The sequence below is a fragment of the Sphaeramia orbicularis genome, chromosome 19 (assembly GCF_902148855.1).
Source record: "Sphaeramia orbicularis chromosome 19, fSphaOr1.1, whole genome shotgun sequence".
In the NCBI taxonomy this organism is placed as follows: Eukaryota; Metazoa; Chordata; class Actinopteri; order Kurtiformes; family Apogonidae; genus Sphaeramia; species Sphaeramia orbicularis.
The window spans coordinates 23370013-23391751 of record NC_043975.1 but is presented as its reverse complement, the minus strand read 5'-3'; the positions used below and the strand labels follow the sequence as shown (position 1 = coordinate 23391751).

General features: G+C 34.5%; 1 protein-coding gene across 1 annotated transcript; it reads right to left on the bottom strand.

Annotated features, from left to right (window-relative positions):
• Positions 1-229: 229 nt before the first annotated feature.
• Positions 230-21261, bottom strand: pmp22b (peripheral myelin protein 22b). The gene is made up of 5 exons (XM_030122536.1): positions 21126-21261; positions 20561-20651; positions 19998-20091; positions 9118-9258; positions 230-1712 (listed from the first exon to the last, which is right to left on the bottom strand). The coding sequence occupies exons 2-5, from the start codon at positions 20636-20638 to the stop codon at positions 1552-1554; spliced, it is 474 nt and encodes a 157-aa protein (XP_029978396.1). The 5' UTR covers positions 20639-20651; positions 21126-21261; the 3' UTR covers positions 230-1551.
• Between the last annotated feature and the right edge of the window lie 478 nt (positions 21262-21739).

Sequence of the window (21739 nt, the reverse complement as noted above, 5' to 3'; positions counted from 1 at the left end):
ATTCATGAGGTGTCCAGTCCTCCGTAACAGTGGAATACACAGTATAGTGATCTAGTTTTATTATAAGTGAGTGTTTAAGCTACATTGACATCAACATCTGTTATGCACAACATATAAACAGTGTTTTATACAGTAGAAGAGAAAAAACATCAGTGGGCAGAGACTGCAGCATGTCAAACTTCAAGTATGTGAAACAGACATTTGTATCATCACTGCAAATCTCTCTGTCCTTTCGCTCACGTATAGAGTTAATTAATACTCAGTGTGTTTTTCCAATCCTCTGGTATTTTTTTTTTTTTTTTTTTTTTAATTTTATATATGGCTTCAACTCAGTGGCATTTCTAGTAAAGTTAAATCGATTACATTTTCTTCTCAGGCTACAATGCCCCACAGTGTTACAGTATATTTTATGTTATCATACTGAAAAGATTGGCTTTTTGTGACTTTAACAGGAGTACAGAAACATTAAAAATGCAGCAAAGTGTCAGTAAAGTAGCCAAAATGAAGCTCAGGTACATTAATGTCACTGTACTCCCTCTGTCTGTTTGCAGAATAATACTGACATCTCAAACGACTTCCATTCCGACCATGAACCACATTTAACAAAATGATTCCGTTTTTTGTTTTTTGTTTTTTTTTAGTTTTTTTGATTACAGTAGCTGATGAGGAAAGAAAAATCAGACACTGCAACGTGAAATAGGCTGTGTTCCCTAAAGCAGCAGCAGTCAGGCACAGTGTGTACGAATGCACTTCCGTCCGATTCTCAGTTTAATTAATGGCGAGCGGCTTGACTTGAAAAAAAAAAAAAAAAACTGAAAAAAAAAAACAAAACAAAGTAACTGTTGTAAATGATTGCTATCAGTAATAGGAATGATAAATACATAGCACCATCTTTGTTGAAAATAGAAATAGAAAAATACCGAAAATAAAAACACTGAAACTTGCAAATTCACAAATAGAAAAAGGACCAAATCTATATATTTCATGGCTATGCTACATCCTTGGATGTTACCACTCTTTTTAAAAAGCAAGCCCATCAAAAAAAAAAAAAAAAAAAAAAAAAAGCCTTCAAACCCTTCTATTTTTATACATGCACTTTGGTTAATGAGTTCAGTAAAGTTCTTTTTTTTTTTACTTTTTTTTTTGGCAAATGCCAGAACAAAAAAAAAAAAAAAAAAGGCGAAACAAAAAAAAAAAAAAACACGACAAAAGAGCATCTAATTAAATCATCATTACAAACAAACACTGAGGCACTTAATCAGCTAAAACAAAGCTCATACAAGTATCTGTTGACATGGCAACACAAAAACTATGTACATATATGTAAAAAGTGTTATAAATAGGTTTTAAACCATAGATACTATATACATCTTTGAACTGAGACAGTATTGTTTGTTTTCGCGATAGTTATGGATGTAACCCCCCCTCCCCCGTTCGGTGATTCGGCTGTTTTGGTTCCGTGGGCCGTTGGTACTCAGGTCAGAACATAAATCAGAGGGGGACAGATGACATTTGCAGTTGGGAAGAGGTTATTGGAAACACTGGGATGGCTCATTCTCGCTTTCTCAAGATGACATAGATGAGTCCGCTGATCAATGCCAACGGGAAGGCCACCCACGCCAGGATGTAGGAATAGCCGAAGGAGTCTGTGTCCGGCGCCCACTCTGGACTCATCACAGTGTAGATGATGGCTCCGCTCATCACAAACAGACCTGCCGGGAGGAGAGAAAAAAAAAAAAAAGGGAGAGCTGAAAAATGCTGGCCTTCATCTGGTTCAATTATCAGATCAGGTTTCTCTGCAGTATTGTTGTTCTCTGTCTTGTGTCCTCGACTGAACCCTGTCTGGAGGAGATGAGTGTTTCCCAGAAGGCTGTGCAGTACATATAGATTATATAGAAGAAGTGAAAATCGTCAGGGTAATTCATGATTTGTGAAGCGGTTTTAGAGATTCTACTTTGTTGGAAGCACGAGGGATGAACGTCACCAAGTTAAATGACTGACAACACAGCAGCATTTTAACTTAGAATTAAAACATACATTTTATGATGAGGGTTGAAAACATGCTATCACTACACAGCTATGGTGTGTGCATACATATATAAATAAATAATATGTATGCATAATTGCAAGTATGTTAATAATATGTATCTATGTACAGAATGGGTGATATACAGTCACAGAAAAAATTTTTAGACCACCCTTTGTTTTCTTCAATTTCTTGTTCATTTTAATGCCTGGTACAACTAAAGGTACATTTGTTTGGACAAATATAATGATAACAACAAAAATAGGTCAAAAGAGTTTAATTTAAGAACTGATATCTAAGCATTTTCCATGTTTTCTTGATAATAACCAAAATCATTTCAGTTCTTACATCAGTAGCTATGCCATTGTACTGACAAAAACAGTGCTTTTAGGCCTTCCATGTTTTCTTTTTTGTCTGTTTTAGTCACATGATACACACAGGAGTTAGTACTTAATTGCATAACCATTGTTTTGATGACTTTTGATGGTCTAATAATTTTTTCCGCGACTGTATAATGGTATATTTCTAGAGAATGTAAGCTCACAATAGAAAGGCCTGACAGACATACAACTAGTGCATTTACATTAGATTAGACTAGATTAGACTACACTAGATTACATTACATTACATTAGACTAGATTAGATCAGATTAGATTGGATAGAACTTTATTGATCCTGATATCTAGCCATTTTCCATGGTTTTGAAGTTCTTACATCAATATCTATGCCATTGTACTGACAAAAACAGTGCTTTTAGACATTCCATGTTTTCTTTTCTGTCTGTTTTAGTCACATGTTACACCAGGAGTTAGTACTTGATTGCATAACCATTGTTTTTGATGACTTTTGATGGTCTAATAATTTTTTCCGTGACTGTAAATAGCAGATTTCATCTTTTTTTATTTCATGTTTCACCCTTAAATGTTTCTGATTTTTGATGTTCTGCTGCTGTAAACACTACAATTTCTCCATAGTGGAATCAATAGTCATATCTTGTCTTACCATTTTACTGCAGTAAATATTACATGTATAAATACCATCAAGTAAATTCAGGTACTTGTTAAATATTACACCTACGTAGCTGTGTTAACGGCAATATGAACTTTGTGTAGTCTACACACAGTTAGAATTATTATTAATAATTAGCACATCTACCTTATTTAACAAGTTAGCACCAACTATATAATCCAGTATGAAGTTATGCTGAATTAGCTAATGTAGCTAGGTTTGCTAGCAGACTAGAGGAAATATTTGCAATACAAAATACATTGACAGTTTAGTTAGTGTACTGCAAAAACAGTTTATTCAATAAAATCAACTTTGATAAACATGATTAGTATTATTATCTATTAATAATTAGCACTGTTTACTCTATTTTGCAAGTTAGCTCACCAGCCATATAATTCAGTATGATGTTATGCTAAATTAGCTAATGTAGCTAGGTTTGCTATCAGACTAGATGAAATATTTGCAATACAAAATATGTTGACAGTTTAGTTGTTGGAACTTCTTAACTGCAACAACAGTTTATTGAATAAATGCAACTTTTTCTAATGTATAAACACAATTAGTATCATTAACTATTAATAGTTAGCACTGTATTTAGCAAGTTAGCTCACCAGCCATATAATCCAATATGAATTCATGCTAAATTAGCTAATATGACTAGGTTTGCTAACAGATAGCATATTGCAAAGTTCACAAAATAAGGTGATTTTTTTTTTCTTTTTTGGTATTACCGCTTAACCACAACAATAGCCTACATTTTATTCAGCAAAAAGAGGTCTTAATTTAGCATATTTTTAAGCACTAATATAAAGACAGCTGTCATGAGGAGGGATTTAGCTTTTCAGTCCAACACTGTTTGTGGCACCAGGCTGTAAATATATGTATTTCTGCCGTAAAGTTGGACATGTGAGTTTTTATGGGGATTAATTCGACGGCCTGGAGGTTGCCACTTGATATGACATAACAGAGCCCGTTGGTACTGAACCCATGTGATTCCTGTTCAAGTACAGCTGTGGAACCATGCCAACGGCTCCACCCACCTCCCCGGTCTGACACGGCATTATTCTGTCGGGCCCCCGCACCGTCAGCCCTCCTGACATTTCCACTTGTACGACTGGCAGTGTGCCCAGTATTTGGCTGAGTGGGCACCTAGGTGCCTGGCAATGTGCTGGCACAATACAGAGAGCAAACCTGGGATGTTGGAAAGGGCTGCCAAGGGAGGACACAATGGACTGGCAGTGGAGCCGCTCTGTGGCTAAAGGGCATGAAGCATAATAGACAAATGGAGCACTAAGCCATTAGGAACCGGCTCAGACTCTCCTAATTGAATTGTCTGACACAGAAGACGCAGTGTGAGCATTCGCTTTGGGTTCTGCTTTGGAGGAGGAGTTGTGCTGGTGCGTATTTGTCAACTACACTACAAACAAAAAGTTAAGGATATTTGTTTTTTTTGGGGGGGGGGGGGGGGTTGTCTTTTTTTTGTCACTTGTAAATAAAACTATGTCTGGTCATTAAAAAAATGTGTTTCAATTCAATTCACACCAAGGTTATTATCATCAACGAAAACTAACGAAATGACAAAAACTAGAATTGAAAAAACATTTTCGTTAGCTGAAATAAATAAAAACTATAATTAAAAGAAAAAATGATAACTAACTGAAACTGTATTGTGTGCTTAAAAAACTAACTAAAATGTATAAAAATTATGGATAAAATTCCCTTCGTTTTCGTCTTTGTCAATGTCGGATTGATACGAAAGCGATTATTTCACTCGAGCAATTTTAGCTAGCGGCACCATACGACACTTCACGGTCCGTCACTTCTCGTCACTTGTGGTTTCCAGTCGTTTTCTGGTCCCCACTCTACCTGGAAACATGGAGGTTAAAGTTGGGAGAAAGCAGCAGAGTCCTGTCTGGGATTTATTTGAATACGACGGAGAAAGAGATAAAAGATGCGACAAAACTAAAATTAAAACTGAAACTAAACTAAAACTAAGCATTTAGAAAACAATGAAAACTAATAAAAACTAACAAAACCTGCTCTAAAAACGAATTAAAACTGAGTTAGAGGAAAAAAAAGTCCAAACTAAATAAAACTAAACTATAATGAAAAATCCAAAACTATTAGAACCTTGATTCACACACAAAAAGTAAAAAGCGTTGTGCAAGAATCCCAACTGAAAAAGTAGCCCAAAAATTAAAAATATCCTGAACTTTTTGTTTGTAGTGTATGTCAAAAATGTAATTTGAATCATTTCGCCTCTTGTGTCCTATGTTAAATACGTTGCAACCTTCGGGTCATAACATATTTATGGGGGCTCAGTCCAATTAGAACCCTAGGTTTGGAGTCATTTGTAACCCTTTAGATCACAGGTGTCAAACATGCGGCTCAGGGTCCAAATCCAGCCCACCAAAGGGTCCAGTCTGGCCCTTGGGATGAATTTGTAAAATGCAAAATTTACAATAAGATATTAACAGTCCTTTCGGTTCAGGTTCTACATTCAGAACAATTCAATCTCAAGTGGGCAGCACCAGTAAAATACTATCATAAGAACATATACATAATGACAACTCCAATTTTTTCTCTTTGTAAATGTAAATATTTTCATGTATTTACACTAAAACAAAGTATAATTTCACAAAAAATGTGAAAAACCTGAACAAATATGAACAACCTGAAATGTCTTAAGAGAAGTTTGTACAATTTTAACAATATTCCACCTGTTACTAAATGTTTTATGTATTTGTAGATGCACTGTGATCTGTAAGTTATAATGTACATGTGTAAATGATAAACTGAGGCAGAATATTGTTAGAATTACACTTATTTTTTTTAGTTTGTTCATGTTATTCACATCTTTTGAAAGGATAGTTTGTAGATGTAAACCTTTACATAATGTAAATTTACTTTTTTTCGCTGTAAAACATAGAGAAAAGTTTGGAGTTGACATTATTTAAATATTATTATGTTATTATTTTACTGGTTCGGTCCACTGCGGATCAAATTTAGCTGAATATGGCCCCTGAACTAAAATGACTTTGACACCCCTACTTTAGATAAATTATCTTTTGTGTCTTTGGTAACTTTGGGTTGTGTCACTTAATTTTTTTCGTGACTTTATTTGTGCATTTGGTATGTTTTGGGCTGTTGTTGTTTGGAGATGGAGCTTCTGTTTTTGTGGAACTGTGAGCAGTTCAAAGGTCCAGCTGTTGTGTGGGTATTGCTTATTTGTGTGTTAGCCTGTTGTTCTCTGGCTGCATAGATTCTATGGTAATCACGTTGTTTAACCTAGAGGAGTTTGTAGAAAAATATTATCAAGGTAAAAATAACAACAAAGAGAGCGCAATAATCCCCCAAAAGAGTAAAGTAAGAATTATGATAAAAAACCCTCACAAAAGACGAAGGGGGAAAAAAAAGGTGCGTCAGAACATAACACTGTGTTCCTGTGGATGTTGATCACATTATAGTGGAACTGGAACGCCGATGTGATTAAGCAGCCTTTTTTTAAACCATCTGACTATTAACTAATAAGTTAAATTAATTGAAAATACCAAACATGCACTTGCTTTCAGCTTTTCATTGTTTAAGATATAGATAAGAAGCTGATGATTTTTACAATGATCACATAAAGCAGGGACAGTTTATCCCCCTGAGACCCAGGAAGCACACATTTTTACCATTTTACATTAAATAATTGCCTTAATTGGAAACAGCATGATGCAACAGTTTTTCCAGATATTTTTTTTCCTTTTTTTATATGTATATAATGTCCTTTTTAGTGGACTTTTTTTTCTTAAAGCAAAGCTGTGAAACTCTTGTCCACTACAGAGGACAAAAATGCATTGCTGGGTCTCAGGAGGATATATGGAATGAATTAATTGAATATTAATAAATGATTAATTCAGTGATTTTCAACCTTGGGGTCGGGACCCCACGTGGGGTCGCCTGGAATTCAAATGGAGTCACCTGAAATTTCTCGTAACTGATAAAAAATTAAAACTTACTAATAAAATTTACATTATATAGCCTAAATGTTGCCTAAAATTAACGTTTATTTACAATATATTCTTGCAAACTATTACACGATCAAAACCAAATTAATTTTAGCAAATAAAATGTCTCTGTTTTGAATGTCTGGGGTCGCCTGAAATTTCTAATAATTTATTAAAAAAAACTAAAACTTACAAATAAAAGTTTGCATTATATAGTCTAAATGTTGTCTAAAATTAACATTTATTTGCAACATAGTATAGCAAACTATTACATGATCAAAAACAAATAAATTTTAGCAAATAAAATGTCTCCATTTTGAATGTCTGGGGTCGCCTGAAATTTCTAATAATTTATTAAAAAAAACTAAAACTTACGAATAAAAATGTGCATTATATAGTCTCAATGTCCTCTAAAATTAACATTTAATTGCAACATAGTATAGCAAACTACTATATGATCAAAAACAAATAAATTTTAGCCAAAAAAAGTCTCTGTTTTGAATGTCTGGGGTCACCAGAAACTTGTGATGTTAAAATGGCGTCACAAGCCAAAAAAGATTGGGAACCACTGGATTAAAGTCTTTGTTTTTGAACAGTATTAAAAAATAAACCCAAATCTCAATATCAGAATTAATGCTTATTAGACTTTTTTGCTCAACAAAAACACAAAATCCGACCTAGTTTTGGTAATGCGTGTAATGTAATTATGCTCCTCCAGTTATTCCCTTGCAGTTTGGTTCAAATTATTTTCATTTTTTAATAAACAATGTATAATGGCACATAATGCAGATTATTGTTGTCATTAATGTTGACCCTTTAGTTTCAGTTCAAGTTCATGTAGCAAAAAAAAAGATAAAAATCATGAATCCTCCATAAATTTTGAGTTAATTTTTTTAGTTGTGTTGCTCAGCTCTTACTTGAATATATTCGTTTTCCCATTTATTTGGTCTCAGTTGAAAGAAAATGTTAATTGGAAACAGCATGATGCAACAGTTTTTTTCAGATACATTTTTCTTTTTTTTTTTTTATATAATGTCCTTTTTTGTGGACTTTTTTTTTTTTTTTTAAAGCAAAGCTGTGAAACTCTTGTCCACTACAGAGGACAAAAATGCATTGCTGGGTCTCAGGAGGATATATGGAATGAATTTGATTCATTAAAGTCTTTGTTTTTGAACAGTATTAAAAATAAACCCAAATCTCAATATCAGAATTAATGCTTGTTAGACTTTTTTGCTCGACAAAAATACAAAATCTGACCTAGTTTTGGTAATGCGTGTAATGCGATTATGCTCCTCCAGTTATTCCCTTGCAGTCTGGTTCAAATTATTTTCATTTTTTAATAAACAATGTATAATGGCACGTATGCAAATTGTTGTCATTAATATTGACACTTTAGTTTCATTTCAAGTTCATTTGGAGAAAAAAAAAAGATAAAAATCATGAATCCTCCATAAATTTTGAGTTAATTTTTTTAGTTGCGTTGCCCAACTCTTACTCGACTATAATCGTTTTCCCATTTATTTGGTCTCAGTTGAAAGAAAACCTGATGGTGGATAGGGGTGTAAGAAAACATCAATTCTGCAATATATCGTGATATTTACTTTCACGCTACTGTATCAATATTTTTAGGTTTATTCAAATGCAGGTACTGTGGAGGTTCATTTTTGTTTTCCTTTTTTTGTTTACATTTCATTTATTATTATTTAACACTCTTTTATTAAATAATGTTAGTTCCTTTGTTGGGATTGCACAAAAATAATGTTATGATGTTAGATATGAACTAATAGAATATGAACATTTAAACTATAATGTCTCTGAAACATAATTTAAGTTTTAACAGGAACATTTTGTGATATAGCATTAGATCTGGTTCTGATCAAATAAAAATGCGTTTAGTATTTGTGCATATTTCAGGTATAATTCAGTTCTTCCATGAAATAATCACTTTAAAAAAAGAAACAAACAAAAAATTGCCTTTTTAACAGTATCATGATAATATCGTGATATATCGTATCGTGATCCTACTATTGTGATTTGTATCGTATGGCCAGATTCGTGCCAATACACACCCTTAATGGTGGATGAACTTACTGGCAAGGATCTGGAAAGTTCCAGTGAGGAAGAAGCGTCCACCCTTCTGCAAAGTGAAGAGCTGGCAGAAGAACAGGAAGAGAGAGAGGCAGCTGAAGATGATGGACAGGATCATGAGAGCCTGGACCGCTTGAATCCACTCTGTAGAGGAAGTACAGAGATAAGACGGAAAGTGCTGTCAATATCAGACCCACAAATATCATTAACCGGAGCGTAACATCAATCGAACGATAACAGAAAGTGGAGTAGCGGGAGATAATGACATTACGCTAAACCTGTGTAAGAACACTGATATTTTTCAAAAGCAGGAATGTTTAAATGATAAAATATTTAATATAAACATAAAACTGGTGCCTCCTCTTAAAGAGAACATAATGAGCTAGCACCGACCACGTTTACTTCTGGGAACGTGTAATGGATCCATAACAATGAAATGTAGGTATCTGGTTCCTAAAAGCTCTGTGCACCCTTCTCGGAGGAGGCCTGGAGACTAAATCTACCGTATTGATCCTCGCTGCTAATCCTCCATTAACCCATTAGGCACCTGCATCGACAGGGAACACCATCTACCGCCGCCGTCTATCTTTGTGTTGTTGTGTACGACTGTGTCTGAGCTTCATTGGCGTCGCCATGCCAGGAATCCCAGGATTTCTAAGCAGGGTCTATTTCTTGTATGATGGTTATCCGTGCTGCTGCTCAGGTTTCATAAGCACTTGATCTCCTCCTTTTTCGTACTGTATCTATCCATTTCATCCCCTTCTGGACACTTATAGATGCTTAATTTACTGTTATAGATCCACTTTGGCCTGTTTTTCACATGCCTGTTGCTATGGAACTGTGTTTATAGGGCACTCATAGAAATATTCTGATATTTAAAATGTCAGCCTCAGTGTGTTATTGGAAGATTTAACAAGACTTTATTACTTTTGTCAATTTTTTACAGTTTTCTTTATTGTTCTGTAGAAAATCAAGGTCAGTGAAGGTACCATATTTGGTTCCTTTACCCGTAAGTGGCAAAAAAAACCAAAAACAACAAGTGGTGTCAGGCACAACAAACCCCATCTCTTGCAAGTATTTTGCTCATTATAAATAAATGAGAAGATTTTAAAAATTCATGAAAAGTTTGACCTTTGACCTACTGTTCCCAAAATGTAATAAGAGCCATTCTGGGTCAGTGGCAATCTATAAAGTCAATTTGGTATGAATCCAACTAATAGTTTTCCTGCAACAGAAATTTTGCCCATTATAATTAAATGGGAGGAAAAAAATATGTAAAAAATGCATTAAAAATTGAAACTTTGACCTACTTTTCCCAAAATGTAATGGCATCTATTGGGGGTCATTGGCAATGTATAATCCAAATTTGGTATGAATTCACCGAACAGTTTTGCTGCTACAGACATGTGAAATTTCGCCCATTATAAGTAAATGGGAAAAAAATATATGTAAAACTAATTCATAAAAATTTGAACTTTGACCTACTTTTCCCAAAATCTAATGACATCTATTCTGGGTCACTGGCAATCTATAAACTAGGTTTAGTATGAATTCAACCAATAGTTTTGCTGCTGCAGACATTTGAAATTTTGCCCATTATAAATAAATGAGAAGATTTTGAAAATTCATTAAAGTTTGACCTTTGACCTACTGTTCCCAGAATGTAATGAGAACCATTCTGGGTCACTGGCAATCTATAAAGTCAATTCGGTATAAATTCAACCTATAGTTTTGCTGCTACAAACATGAGAAATTTGCCAATTATAAGTAAATGGGGAAAAATATGTAAAAAATTCCTTAAAAATTTGAACTTTGACCTACTTTTCCCAAAATGTAATGACACATATTCAGGGTCACTGGCAATCTATAAAGCAAATTTGGTATGAATTCAACCGATAGTTTTGCTGCTGCAGACATGTGAAATTCTGCCCATTATAAGTAAATGAGAAGCTTTTAAAAATTCATGAAAAGTTTGACATTTGACCTACTGTTCCCAGAATGTAATGAGATCCATTCTGGGTCATTGGCAATCTATAAAGTCGATTTGGTATAAATTCAACCTATAGTTTTGCCGCTACAGGCATGTGAAATTTCACCCATTATAAGTACATGGGGAAGAAAAAAAACAATATGTAAAAAATTTATAAAAAATTTAAACTTTGACCTACTTTTCCCAAAATGTAATGACATGTATTCTGGGTCACTGGCAATGTATAAACCAAATTTGGTATGAATTCAACCAATAGTTTAGCTGCTGCAGACATGCAAAATTTCACCCATTATAAGTAAATAAGGGGATAAAATAAAGTAAAAAAAAAAATCATAAAAAATTAAAACTTTGACCTACTTTTCCCGAAATGTACTGAGATCTATTCTGGATCACTGGCAATATGTAAACCAAATTTGGTATGAATTAATCTCATAGTTTTGCTGCTAGAGAGTTAACAAACAAACTGAATCAAAAACAACACCCCTCACCTCCCCTTTAGGTGGGTGGAGTAACAACAAATATCCAAGAACTAAATATTAAAAAAAAAAAAAAAAAAAAATACAAGAAAAACACATGAAATGTGAAAGGAACATGAATTTCAGAACATAAGAAAATCACTTTAAGAACATTACAACAACATAAGTGCTGATCCAGACCCCTGTCCACATCCACATTATCCTTTGAACATCATTCCTTACATTAGTACCATTACTTCATGGTACCTAACAAAGCAGGTACACTCACTGTTCATGCAGAGGTGGACCCTGTAGACCACATTGGACCTGAGATTGCTGACTCACTGTCCTCACTGTACCAAAAATGCTCACTTGCCCCATAAAGGGTTAACCATAAAAGCCAAGCAGACTCTATACGGCAGCTGCAGACCAAAGTCCACTCTTTCGCTTCATTAGCAAATATTCCCGGCCATGCATGCAAATTTGTATTTTAATGCTTTGTTTGAATGTTTCCTGTACTTTCAGGACTGTAAAGCCTTCTTTCAGGATGTTATTGTTGCTACATCTGTCTGCTGTATCAGACCAACTGTGGTTTATTGATTCACATGAATTATGTAAATCAAACACATGTTGTGGTTTAATGGTTGGCCATTTATAATAGTGGAGAGACATGCTGCATTATTTATTACTGGTTACAGTCCTCCACAGAGGGATGCTTACGTAATGAGACAGTTTATACAGAGGAGGAAAATCAAAACCTTATCATTTCTTATGACCTCGTCGCCAGTTGTACTAATTGTTTTGGAAAAAAAAAAAAAAAAAAAAAAAAAGATAGATAGATAGATAGATAGATAGATAGATAGATAGATAGATAGATAGATAGATAGATAGATAGATAGATAGATATAAACTGTATCTTGAGTTAATGCATGAGGTCACATGTTTGGCTCATGTTACCTACACTAAGAGGACAGTTTGTCAGTATGAGCCTTGGTTCTGGAACAGGGACGCCGCTAGCAATTGGCAACTGTGGGCCCCATTGAAGGTAAATGTTTTGGACCCTTCATGAAATTCAGTATATCGGAGCGGGGGTGGGGGTGGGGTAGTTGCAGTTCATAACTAATGTAACTTACGCTAGTTTGAAATGAAACAGAAACTTAACATGCTTTCAACGTCCAACTCCTGACTCCTGGTCATGTATTACACTGCAAAAATCCAAATCTTACCAAGTGTATTTTTCTCATTTCTGGTCAAAATATCTCATCACACTTAAAATAAAAAATAAAAATAAAAATAAAAATAAATAATAATAAAAAAAAAAGATATAATCACCTAAAGAGTAACTCTACAGTGAGATATAAGAACTTATTTTTAGACAATAGAGCTTGAAAATCTTATCGAGATAATTTTCACTTGTTTCATTGGCAATTTTTTTTTTACTTAATTCAAGCAAAAAAAATCTGCCAATGGAACAAGTGAAAATTATCTTGGCAAGATTTCTTGAAATAAGATTTTCAAGATGAGATATTTTGACTAATCAAAATCTTACCAAGTAGACCCCAGGAAGATTAGCTTGTCACTTTGGTGGCAGCTAATGGGGATCCTTTTAAACATTTAAACCAAGTGTATTTTTCTTATTTCTAGTCCAAATATCTCATCTTGAAAATCTTATTTCAACAAATCTTACCAAGATAATTTTCACTTGTTCCACTGGCAGATTTTTTTGCTTGAATTAAGTAAAAAAAAAAAAAAAATCTGCCAATGGAACAAGTGAAAATTATCTTGGTAAGATTTCTTGAAGTAAGATTATCAAGATCTATTGTCTAAAAATAAGTTCTTATATCTCACTGTAAAGTTACTCTTTAGGTGATTATATCTTATTTTAAGTGTGATGAGATATTGTGACCAGAAATGAGAAAAATACACTTGGTAAGATTTAGATTTTTGCAGTGTAATAAATTTTTTTTTACATAATTCAAGCAAAAAAAATCTGACAATGAAGTGAAAATTCCACTGGTCTACAAGGAAAATGCCTCCAGAATAAGTAATGAAATTTTACCACATGAGAGTCACTGATAAAGAAAAATCAAGTAAAAAAGGCTGGTTGGCTGAACTTTCCAAGACACAGCCTTGGGTCAAAATGTGAAATTCAAGAATTAACGAGAGAATGGGTTTGACTCAAAAGGAAAATTTGTCTCAGAGCTACAAGATCTACTTCAAAACACTGTCTGCACATTGGAATACATTCACTTTACAGGTTCTATTTAGTGGAAGATTTATAAAACTATTATATAAATGTACATAAACCAATATATATGTGTAATAACACTTAATCATATACCTTGAAAACATCAGCAAACCGGCACTTTTGTCATTTATTTTCCAATTAATCTTATTAAAATACGTAACATTTAGCACATTTAATCTCTGAAGCAAATCATTTCTAAAAAATTGTAGACCAGTGTTATCTGTGTAAGATTTCTTGAAATAAGATTTTCAAGATCTATTGTCTAAAAATAAGTTCTTATATCTCACTGAAAAGTTACTCTCTGGGTGATTATGTCTTATTTTAAGTGTGCTGAGATATTTGGACTAGAAATGAGAAAAATACACTTGGTAAGGTTTTGATTTTTGCAGTGTATACAGCAAATCTTACACCAAATTTTCACAACCTCTAACCTGTATCCACTGGGCCCCCCACAAATGCTGGGCCCCATGAATTTGTCACATTTACCCCCCTCTTTACAGCACCCCAGTTTAGGAATAAGATAGAAGCAGAAACACAACATCTATGCATCTACAAAAACGCCTTTGTACTATTTCTTGCCATGAGAAACAATTAGATTCCACTATAATGACTCTGTTTGTCTCATGTTACATAATACCGTGCGATAGGACTGAGTAATGAGAGAAATATCCCGTCCTCTGAATAGCATCCACCTATAAATACAGATCCATCACTGCTCTGCGATAAACAGACGTCTTGTGTGTGTCTTCCTTCCTTTGCTGAACACTTGTAGACAGAAACGGTGACATAAGGCGTTTCCTAGGATGAGGCACAGGCCGGGCTCTCAGAATATCGCTGATAAATATGACTCATGCTCAACAGTTTACACGAATGACATGATTTATGACCGTGGTGTCGAAAAAACATACAGATTCTACTCAAAGTTTCACCAAACCGGGAAATAACTGTTGACGTTTGGTGTATTTTTGCTTCTATTCTGAGGTCCGACACATCTGTGACAATGTGGTAAAAAATAAAACTGTGGCACTGTTTACCCTACTTTGTTTATGTATTGTTAGCCTGTGTTTGTGTGTGTGTGTGTGTGTGTGTGTGTGTGTGTGTGTGTGTGTGGTGTGTGTGTAGGGGCTAAAGGACATTCTTCCTCAAGGGCTAATTTTAGAGCGAGTAAATTTTGTGAAGTCATTTTCCTGGCTGCGGGGACGTGAAGTTTGACTGAAGTTCAACATGTGATAACCGTGACATGAGTATTTCTCACCCAGGCCTCATCCAAACTGTAAATGCGCTAATATTTTTGTAACCAAGGCAACAGCAAAAGGCGGAAATTGGATATTTCACAATTAACCCTAAAAATAATGATAGTGATTCATCAACTTCTCAGCCCATGAGAGAATAGGAACTTGACTGTTCAGCAAAACTGTCCTTTTTTTAAAATTTTTTAACCCATAAAGACCCAGTGCTACTTCTGTGTCTGTCCCCAAATGAATTTTTCTCTCTATTTCACATTTCTTAAGTGATTTATCACCATTTATTCTAATATTATCCTCTGTATTTTGTGTTTTTTCAGTCTAAATCATGTATTTTCCTACATTTAATTCACTGATCATGTAGATTTTCATAACAGCTCAGATTAAAGTTGACGGTTATTATATCAAAAACTGAAGAAAAAGTGACTTTTTCGGCAGAATATATCATTAACCCCATGACGCCAAATGTATCATATTTGATACATGAGTTTTGAAGCCCTCTACATGATCAGCGTGATATTCTTTTCTTTAAAAACCTAATACATACAATTAGATACATGCAATACACAGATAATCCACCAGGGGGGAGGAATTCATTCACCAGAGGCCTTTCCAGTGACACTACAAGACTGTCATTAATGAGGAAGGAGGCAGAACTTTGCCAAATTTGAAAAGGAATTACCAATTTGTTAGACATGTTTGTGTTATATTATGGGGTTTTTTTTTTGTTCAAAAATAATAGTATTTGAGCATTGAGACCCGATGTATGAAATATGATACAAAATTGAAACTCATACATGGAAATTGATATTTGACCAAAAAAAAAAAAAAAAGTTTTGGGTTGTTCAGAAGGACCAATAAAGGCTCCAGTTTCAAATAACTAATTTTCTGTCAATTATTTACTGGTTCTGGCTTTATAGGGTGAACTGAACATAAACCAAGTGTCCCCTTTCATGTTCATTGATCAAACTCCATGGGTTTTACTGGTGAATCAATGTTGTAGAAGATGGCAGTGTTTCTATGGTAACTACAGCATGTCTGAACATCCAAATGGGTCATATCTGATGACCATGAAAAGACGGCAAACTGCATTTTACACCAATTATTTACATGGATTGATAGGATTAGAGGATCAGCAGTTATTAAGTTTTTATATTCGTAAATGATTTTGACAATTTTGATGACGACTATAACTTGCACATAAAAATTTGCCTCATGGAAAAACAACAATTTTGCCAAAACTCTTGTTTTTGGGTCTTTATGGGTTAAACGTAGGCTCGGCCCTCATATAAAAGTGCAACACACCACTACAGTCATGGAAAAAATTATTAGACCACCCTTTTTTTTCAATTTCTTGTTCATTTTAATGCCTGGTGCAACTAAAGGTACATTTGTTTGGACAAATAGAATGATAACAACAAAAATAGCTCATAAGAGTTTAATTTCAGAGCTGATATCTAACTGTTTTCCATGCTTTCTTGATAATAACGAAAATCACTTCAGTTCTTTCATCACTATCTATGGCACTGTACTGACAAAAAAAGTGCTTTTAGGCATTCCATGTTTTCTTTTCTGTCAGTTTTAGTCACATGATACACACAGGAGTTAGTACTTGATTGCATAACCACTGTTTTTGATGACTTTTGATGGTTTACTCATTTTTTCCATGATTAAATAGCAGATTTCCTGTTTTTTATTTCATGTTTCACCCTTAAATGTTTCTGATTTTTGATGTTTTGCTGCTGTAAACACTACAGTGTCTCCAAAGTGGAATCAATAAAGTCATATCTTGTTTTACCACACTGTAAAAAAAAAAACAAAAAAGCAAAACTCATCTGACAATAATTTGTTGACACAAGAGAAACAGCAATTGCATCACTCACAGCTACACATTATACACTACACTCTCAAAAATAGAGGTACGAGATCAGAACATTTATGTACCTGTAAGTACATTTTTTACGAATGTTCTCTCAAAAGTACAATATTGGTCTTTAGGAGGCCAGAATTGCACCTTTAGACTATGAAAAAGGGTCCAAAGTTCTGTAAAGTACAAATTTGTACTATAAGGAACCCTGCAGCATTAAAAACTGTGTGTAGACCATGAGAATAGGCTATAAGATAGGATAATTTAACAGTAGGTCTAATTATAGTTAAAACATTAGGCTTAGCGCATTATTTATTATATATCATACTGTAATTACTCTATATTATATTTAATAATAATTTGTGTTTGAATTTAATAGCCCAATTAGCTCAATGATAATAGCCTAATAATTTATTTACCTTATTAGAACCTCTGATTATTGCCATAATCTCTGTTTTATCAAGTTTTCATTCACACTTCCATGTCTTGATGTCGTAGTTTGCCTATGCCGTTTTTTTTTTTTTTTCTCAATTAGGCCACCGGTTCAAGCTTTAAACATCATGGCATTATCAACTATACGAGAGTTTTCTTTCGATGTAAAGTACTTAAGGCACAAAAATGGACCATTTCGAAAGGGTACAGAAATGTCTCTCAAAAAAGTACACCCCCAGCGACAAGCATTAGCACCCTTTTAAGTACAAGCTGGTACCTCTATTTTTGAGAGTGTACTATGTTGTTGTTGTTGTTGTTGTTGTTATCTATGGCTACTTTATTCATTTTATATTAAGTCACATATTGTGTTATTAAGGCCTGAAAAAAATTTGGCGCACACATATACTGCCTTTTTGTGACTTTGAGCCCCTGCCCCTCTATAATCCTGTGCACGTCCCTGTCAGGAATTTTATTTATTTTGAAAAGTAAAAAGGGCACTTTTTCTATGAGGAAAAAAAGGGCAGGGGCTCAAGCCTCCTTTGGGCCCTATGTGTGCACGTGCCTGTTAATGAAAGCAAGTCAAACAACCATGAAACTGCCTGGCAGAGTAAATTGTGGTAAAACAGGTGTGACCGTACACACGTATTTTGGGACTGTCCGAGCTTGTTTATATACTGGAAAAATATCAAAGAAGAAATTGAAAGAATTGCAAAAAAGAGAAGTCCCTTCAAATGTTTTGTTCTATTTACTTGGAGTCATACCGGTCAATGATTTTTAATGCAGAGCAGAGATATATTTTACATATTTTACTATTGATTGCTAAAAAAATACTAACAGTAAATTGGAAGAGTGTCAAATCACCAAAGACTGAAACAAGTGTTCACTATTGGAAAGAATGACCGCATCATTACAAATGAAAATGGATCTTTTTAAGCGGAGATGGCACATGGTTGAAGACTATTTGTATAATTAAACTTTTTGGGCTGTTGATGAGAATTACTCTTATAAGCCCTGACATGAGGTGTTTTGTATTTATATACAGGGTGGGGAAGCAAAATTTACAATATTTTGAGGCAGGGATTGAAAGACAGTGTATGACCAATTAGTTTATTGAAAGTCATGAGAATTTAAATCTTCAAATCATATTTTACTGCATTTCTAACGGTCTTGTTGTCTACCTCAAGTTCAATTGCCATTTTTCTCATGGATTTGGTTGGATCCTTTAGGATTTTGGATTTGAGAGCTTTAAAAAAAGCTTTGGTACGTTTTTTTGTTGCTTCCTCCACTTCCAGACTTTCTCATAATAGTTTTGCTCATAGTCATTCTCTTCTTTCCATTATAAACAGTCTTTATGGACACTCCAACTATTTTTGAAATCTCCTTTGGTGTGACGAGTGCATTCAGCAAATCACACACTCTTTGACGTTTGCTTTCCTGATTACTCATATGGGCAAAAGTTTCTGAAAAGGTATGGATAATAGTGTTAGGTATGATTATGACATCAATATATGTTTGGTTTCAAAACAATTGACGTAGTGCCTGCTGAGAAAAAACAACTAAATGTTCATTGTAAATTTTGCTTCCCCACCCTGTACAAATATATGAATATTTCGATATTTGGCAATGTATCTATAGATGTAGTATAATATTTGTAATAATAATAATAATATGTGGTGTAATTTTTTTTTTTTATTATTTATGTCTTGCCTCAGATGTTTTGTTCTGTTTTATACTGTGTAAAAATCTAAATAAAAAGTAAAAAAAAAAAAAAAAAAATACCTGGCAGAGTGTGTGCAGGCCTTGTCAAAACACACACACACTGGCTGAACACTGCTCATTCTAGACCAATGACATCACCCGGTTCAGCCAACAGCTCCTGCACCAGTGTGACGGCATATTTACAAGGAAAACATACCACTGATCGACGGTGATCTCATGTGAGGTTGTTTTTCAATCATTAATACTAAAGGGAAATTTGACTTTTTTTTTTTTTTTTTCATCATCTGTAACGTCAAAGACTGGGATTTGGACTCCAGAGCCGTGGAGGTGGTGTAAAATAAATCACCAACACAGGCAGCTGCTGTCTTAAACTGGCCTAATGATCCCTGAAAACTAACACTGGACACTATTATCTGACACTGGGCGTGGCCTGCCATCTGCATGCTATGTCCTACATGAGGTAGTCCAAGGTCTCCCCCGCTTTCACACACATAGATGTAAAACTTTAAATACCCTCCGTCCATCTGCAGCCCCACCCTGATCATCTACAACTCCCCACCCGCTCGGTCTCGCTTGTCACCATGGTCCCGCCACGCAAGACCTGAATATGGACATCACACCATGACTATTTATACAGCGGCAGCCTATCAGCTAGAGCTTCAAAACAGCACCGCCGCATTCTCTGCCCTAGATGGCACCAGAATCCCAGAGGAGCCCAGACACACCCACATCATCAGCATGTTAAATGGTGGATTTAAAAAAAGGCCTTTTCCACAGTACGTGACCCAGCAGTCATAAATACATGTGTTTTAAAGATGTCGGTTGATGCAAATCTAAGGTTAATCAAACAGACCAGACGTATCCTGTCTATCACGTGCTTTATATTTATATTTGACGGAAAATGATCACATAAAGGCTGTTATCTGACCTCCAGTTGATGCTGGGTCACAGTGGTACCCTCCATTGGTAGTCGAACAGTTTGTCCACAAGTCTGAAGTGCCTGTGTCACCTGTTGTCCATGCCTGCATTAATAAAAAAAAAAAAAAAACTTAATTGTACAAAATATAATGAACAGTGACTGTATTTAAACAACAAAGTATTTAGAAACACAAAAAAATGGGATTAAGTGGAAATATGAGTCCATTTAGAGGCAAATTTTACCATGCTGTTTTTTTTTTTTTTTTCTATATCCTCCAGACACAACAATGCATTAAGAGTTTCACAGCTTTACTTAAAAAAATAAAATAAAATTTCTGTCCACTGCAAAAGACATTCCATAAAAATAAAATTAAAATTAAAATTGGATCTGAAAAACTGCTGCATTATTTTTTATTTTTATTTTTTTTTCCAATCAAGACAATTTTAATTAAAAAAAATAAAAAAAATTAAAAATTAAATTTACTTTCCTGGGTCTCAAGAGGATATATTATTATATATATTGTTCTAGTTTGACTAAAAAAAAAAAAAAAAGTGAAAAAAATAGTTCCTTACGCTGACAATAGTTGAGACAAACAGGAGAACCAGGGCAGCTACGTGCAGGAGGATGATTCCCAGTAGTAGGAGCAGCATCTTTGCAGACAGTCTGGACAGGAATGACAGGAGCAGACAGTGTGAGCGTGGATGTGGATGTGGATGGACATGGGTGTGTCTGCAGCAGGCACGAGAGGATTCAAGACTAAAAAACTTTACGCGTGGATGTGACTGAATCTGGGTTTGGTTTTAGAAATTAAAAATAAGCTCTTATAATATGAATTCCATGTTAATATTCTTAAATTTAGTTGGTTTTAAGGAAAATATACTGTTAAAGTTGACCCAAAACATGTTAGAATAAGTCATTTAAGGTTTGGGTTTGGACAAAATAAACAAAAACTTGCAGGAAATGACAACAAATTCAAGAACTTGTAATATATTTTTGCAAATTTAGCCTCACATTATATTAATTTGACTTATTATATATAGATATATTCCATGGAAAAACGCCTCCTTTTTGAATCCACCGATATTCTGTGTACGAGTGAAAATAAAAGGAGTTTACAAGAGACCAAAGTCCACTTACTTGGAGTGCAGAGCTTGTATTCCCAGAAAAAATAAAACAAAAAACAAAAGAGCGAACGAGAAAACTACGGTGTTGTAAAAGTAAGTGTCCCTGAAAGAGTCCCCCCGCGGTAGTCCTCCAGTCCCTCTGAGTCCCTCTCAGACTAGATTGATGCCAGGGGCTGACGTTCTGTTATAAAGTGTCTCATTATGGAAGAACAACGCCCCGCGTGCGTCGCTGCGTCATGGACTGACCCTCTGGTCTCGAGCCACAGTTCCCAATATAGACGCGCCATGCGTAATAGCGCGTGGGTTTCCTTAGTTACCAACTTTATTTAACGCGCACGGAGCCGGATCATTGTTGAGGTGGTGTGGTTTCAAAGCACACTGACCTGCTATTATTATTATTATTATTATTATTATTATTATTATTATTATTATTATTATTATTATTGTGTTATCTGTTTATTTGTTTTGATCGTCGTAATAGTGTTTTCAGCTGCTTCCCACAGTTTATTCAGTTGCACTGTGTTTTTAGTGTTATTTTTTTAAGGAAATAAATACATGAAAAATATATGTACTTATATAGATCATCACTCTTTTGTAAAAATATCTAAATATTATATATATCTAATA